At 44.6% G+C, this 5,044-nt stretch overlaps 1 protein-coding gene across 4 annotated transcripts in view; it reads left to right on the top strand.

The window, feature by feature from the left end:
- AVL9 (AVL9 cell migration associated) overlaps positions 1-4,865 on the top strand; it is a 27,252-nt gene extending 22,387 nt beyond the window's left edge. For 3 of the 4 annotated variants that reach the window (XM_015559716.1, XM_006757217.2, XM_015559715.1), the window contains 3 exons: positions 1,420-1,473; positions 1,928-2,016; positions 4,280-4,865. In XM_015559716.1, coding sequence (XP_015415202.1) covers positions 1,420-1,473; positions 1,928-2,016; positions 4,280-4,395 — 259 coding nt within the window. In that variant the 3' untranslated portion in view covers positions 4,396-4,865. Of the gene's footprint in view, positions 1-1,419; positions 1,474-1,927; positions 2,017-4,279 lie in introns of those variants that run through there. The other variant, XR_001512771.1, reaches the window with a different exon arrangement.
- Positions 4,866-5,044: the final 179 nt, after the last annotated feature.

The raw sequence follows: 5,044 nt of genomic DNA, 5'->3' as shown, positions 1-5,044 counted from the left end.
AAATTATGCAGATATGACAGTCAGCAGAGTTTCAACATGTTCCCCAAATTCAACTGTAAGATCTGAGTTCTGTGAAAGCCTGACTTCAACCCCCAGATCGGAGAAGGCAGTCCTCCGACTTCCCCTAATAAGCACCAGGCATGGTTCATCCTAAAACATCGCTTCCCAAGACTGTCCAGAATGATTAAGGCATCTCTCAGTGTTTTCAATCTGTGGTTCAGGAATTCAGAAAAAAAGAGAACTTACTAATATGCTTCATATGGACAATAAAGAAATTTGCCATTTGAAAAGCCAAAAATGGCCTTTTGATGTTTCTGTAATTTGCTGTGGATTTCACTGGGGTCACTTTCTGTGTTAGACATTGACAGAGAGGCTCCTGAGTATGAGATAAGAATTTGGATACTTATTGACGCTTTTTAGAGGGATCTTTGGTTATGTTGCCTGATTATTTATATATACACTTTTTGCCTTTTGTATATTTTTAAGACCTGTATTTTGAGCTGTTTTTCTAACAGAAAGAACAGATTACAGATTTTACTGGTCTGTCTACATCTTTGTCTGACCAAAGGCACATGTTTATAAGATGGCCAGAATCAAGGTGTAGTCCATGGCCCTGGCCTAAGTCACTGACTCCACCCTGACTGTCCTGGGCAGCTCTTTAACAAAATATATCTATATATATAAAAGCCTAAGCCACCAAACAACCAATCAACTGGTCGCTATGACGCTCACTGACCCCCAGGGACAGATGCTCAATGCACAGGATCGGGCTCCCTCCTATCTGGATCAGGCCTGTGGGGATCAGGCCAAAACTGGCTATTCAACATCCCCTGAGGGGTCCTGAATTGCAAGAGGGCGCAGGCCAGGCCAAGGGACCCCACTGGTGCATGAATTCGTGCACCGGGCCTCTAGTGTATATATATTTATTGATTTCAGAGAGGAAGGAGAGAGGGAGAGAGAGAGAGAAACATCAGTGATGAGAGAGAATCATTGATTGGCCGCCTCCTGCATGCCCCCTACTGGGGATCAATCCCGTAACCTGGGCATGTGCCCTTGACCGGAATTGAACCTGGGACCCTTCAGTCCGCAGGCCGATGCTCTATCCACCAAGCCAAACCGGCTAAGGCTTTTGGGAGCTTTTTAAAAAATGTTAATGCTTGGGCCCTACCCCAACCAAATAAATCAACATCACTAACACAACCCTCCCACCACCAGCCTAGAAAAAACACCTATTTCACGTGGGAGGAAATAAACTCAGAGGGGCTCCCCTAACTGTAGGCGGGGAGCTGGGGTCCAAGCCCCATGGATGCTACATTCAGAGGCCTCCCCTGGGAGGCTTACTGATGCCCCCTGGGTAACTCTGCTTCGTGGCTCTCCTGATGGAACACCCAGGGTCTGAACGGGAGCTTTGTTTTGCAGCCACCCTTTCCAAGGCCAGTACTCGGTGTCCGACATGAAGCTACGATTCTCACAGTGAGTATTTCGAGAAAAACACCAGGACGGTTCTGACGTCTGAGTCTGTGCCATGTGTGTCGTGGCTAATTGGGAATTGTTTCTCCGCACTTGATAGACGTGGGCTTTAAATAGTAACCAAACACACGCCTGGCAGCCTGCAGCCCGGCAGTGTGTGCGTCTCGGAGCGAAAACACTGCTGTTTCCCGGAGACGGTGTGAATGGAGCAGGATCTGCCGTTTTTATCCTGAAGTAACTGCGGCAAAGCCTGTCGGGAGAGTTGGTCATGCATCTGCATGTTTTTTTAGTATTTTACTAAACATTCACATGCTTCATTACATTAATTGATGGATAACAGGTAATAATTTAGCTTCTTTTCTCAGTAATTCTCATTTGGGGGATGGCGATAGAGTGATGTGTGTGAGAGAGAGGAGCTTTACTTAAGTTGTATTTAACACTTCTTTCCTTCACTCAGTTCTGTTCAAAACAGTGAACGCGGCAAAAAAATTGGAAACGTCATGGTCACCACCAGCCGGAATGTCGTCCAGACTGGGAAAGCTGTTGGTAAGCCCACCTTTCTCCAGGAACAGACTGGAATGACTCATCGCCTCTGCTCTCAGACGTTGTTGATAAATATGTAAACTTGTAGAGGTCTGTGTATCACATAATAATACAAACGATCCCCATAGTCAAATGCAGGGGTTCGTTTGTTGTTGGTTTTTTAAATTTTTGTCTTATTTGTTTAAAAACATGTCCTGGCACCAGATAGTATCAGAGTTAAGCACATTTTGCCACATCTAATGGGAGTGACAGGTTTTCTGATGAGTTCACTGTTCTGCTACCAGGACTCAAGCTTCGGTGGAGTTTTCCCCCAGATCTGCCCATCGTCCTTTATAAATAGTAGAGAGGGGCCATCACTAGAGACCTTACAAAAATTAAAGGTCTTTTGTGAATAACTTTATGCCAATTTTTTGACAACTTAGATGAAATAATACAAATTCTTTTGAAAGACTCAATTGAAATAGTCTTATCGATCAGTGACTCAATAAGAAATAGAAAACCTGGCCCTACCCAGTTTGGCTCAGTGGATAGAACGTCAGCCGGGGGACTGAAGGGTCCCGGGTTCAATTCCAGTCAAGGGCACATTCCCTGGTTGCGGGCTCCATCTATGATTCTCTCTGATCATTGATATTTCTCTCTCTCTCTCCCTCTCCCTTCTTCTCTGATACTAATAAAAATATATTTTAAAAAGAAAATCTGAATAGCCCTATTACCTATGAAATAAACGGAATTAAATATTAAAAACCTTGCTGCAAGGCTTTTAATTTAATTCAGGCCCAGATTGCTTTACCTACAAGTCTTCTCAAACATTTGAGGAATTAAATTGACTTTATACAAACTCTTTCGGAAAGTGGTGGATGAGGCAATACTGCCTGACTCGTCCAGTGAGGCCAGCACCCTGCTACCAAAGCCAGATGAGGCATGTGCTGAACACACGCTTCTGCTCCCAGCACTTTTTACGTAAAAATTTTGAAGATTGTTTCATGTCCGTTCTAAAGAAGTTTCTTGTCCCTTCTTTTCTGTATTTCTTTTTATTTTTTTATAATTTCAAACTTAAGGAAGTGGTACAACACTGTACTAGGAACTCCTAATGATCTCAGATTCACCAATTATTTACATTTGCTGAGTCACATCCATATGTAAAAATAGGGCCCATCTCCTTACTTAGCTCCTGAGAGAGGTTGACTAATCCTCATTGAACACAGTTCAGGAGCCCCAGACCTGGGTGATCCCTGTGCAGGGTCCTCATAGCTCTAACGTCTGAACACCTACTTGTCTTAGAAGACAAACACGGAGCCCTGGCCGGTCTGGCTCAGTTGGTTGAGCGTTGCACTTGCCCGGGTTGTGGGCTCAATCCCCGGTCGGGGGCGTGCAGGAAGCAGCCGATCAGTGGTTCTCTCTCACTGATGTTTCTCTCTCTCTCTCAAATCAATAAAAACATATTTAAAAAATAAAAATAAAAGAAGACAAACACGGAGCACAAAGCCCTCTCCCTAGGTTCATTTTGTTACAAGGGAACGGAATTAGATATATTAGCGTTTTCTTCCATACAACATTATGCATTTGACTTATTTTTCATTCTCATTTTTTTAGTAGAAAAATTCTACTTCAGCATAGGTTTATGAGTCAATTGTCAGTTTTTAGTGATGCTGCAGCTGATGTGTAAATTCTAAGGTCAGTTCTCCTCGTCCGCTCCCCCATCTCCAAGAAGAGCAGGAGTATGTGCTGCAACTTAATAATTTCACTTGAGCGTCAACTTCTGAGATAATGTTTTTTAAAACTAAAGAGGCCTGAGGCAGCCTGGGCTCTGGATGTCCTCATTGAATGCAATGTCTTTTTTGATGACAAGCAAACTTCCTACAGCATCCCCCCCCCTTCCTGTGTATGTGGTTATCAGTGATCAGCTTCTATTTGGGGGACAGAGAGCAGGTGGGGCTGTTTCAGCTCTCAGTGTGGTCCTGACGCACAACCAGTGCTGAGAACCACCGGCCACGCACAGCGCGTTCTAAGGAGAGCGTTTGCTGGGTGCCTTCGCAATGCTTAGAAGCCGGTAGGCTCCTCCACCCAGAAATTGTCCTGTCTCCTATTCGACAAGCGTGGAAAGGGATTGTTTTGAAACTAGACATTTAAATGGCATTTTAGTAATCTTTAACATATTGATGTGTTACCGTAGATAACATTTATTCATCAGCATTGGTCCCTCTTTCACTGCCTCTTAACAAAAGTGAAGGGGTTTTTCCTTTTGTTTCTCCTCCTTTCCTTCCAGGCCAGTCCGTGGGAGGAGCTCTTTCCAGCGCAAAGACAGCCATGTCCTCCTGGCTTTCCACCTTCACCAGTTCCACCCCCCACAGCCTCCCGGAGCCGCCCAGCGGGAAGCCGTGAGCAGGCCCAGAGGTTGCTGAGTTTAGAGGATCCCCAGGCTGTTCTCCATCAGCCACAGGTCCACAGCCGGGGACCGATATGTTGAACTGTTTACATGGATGGTCGGACGGTCGCCCTCTGTCTGAATGAATGTCACAGGATGCTGGAAAGATTCAGTCACAGCCACAGCAGGGATGGCTCTCCAGGTTGGGGTTTGAATCGACTACTTTTATTTCAGTCTGAGCCTGATCAAAACACGCCGTGTCCCTTCCGATGGGATTCCCAGTTCTGACCGCGCACACTTGTTTACTTTAGGAAAGTTTTTACGTATGTAAATTTTGTTCTGTTTTGATATTTGAATAGCTGGATGATCATTGTAATTTATTAGTGTTAAAATTGTTGTAATAGTATATTAATTTCTCTAAAGTTGGCCCTAAAATATGCTTATAAAGTTAAGGGTCCATACTACCCAGCCCTTGGTTATTATTTTTGCTGAGTTCTCTGATGATTTTTTTTTTTTTTTGGTTGTTTGGTTTTCTACCTACAAAGTATCAATTCACTTCCTCCCAGAAACGTGACAGTCCCAGGCGTGGGTTCTGAGGACGCTTGTTTGCTTCCCGTGTTCTGTGTTCTTTCCCGGCCCTGACCCTGGCTCTGGGCCCACGGATGT

The sequence above is a fragment of the Myotis davidii genome, unplaced genomic scaffold (assembly GCF_000327345.1).
Source record: "Myotis davidii unplaced genomic scaffold, ASM32734v1 scaffold573, whole genome shotgun sequence".
Taxonomy (NCBI): Eukaryota; Metazoa; Chordata; class Mammalia; order Chiroptera; family Vespertilionidae; genus Myotis; species Myotis davidii.
The sequence above is the reverse complement of the archived record's forward strand: the minus strand, read 5'-3'. Positions and strand labels throughout refer to the sequence as shown.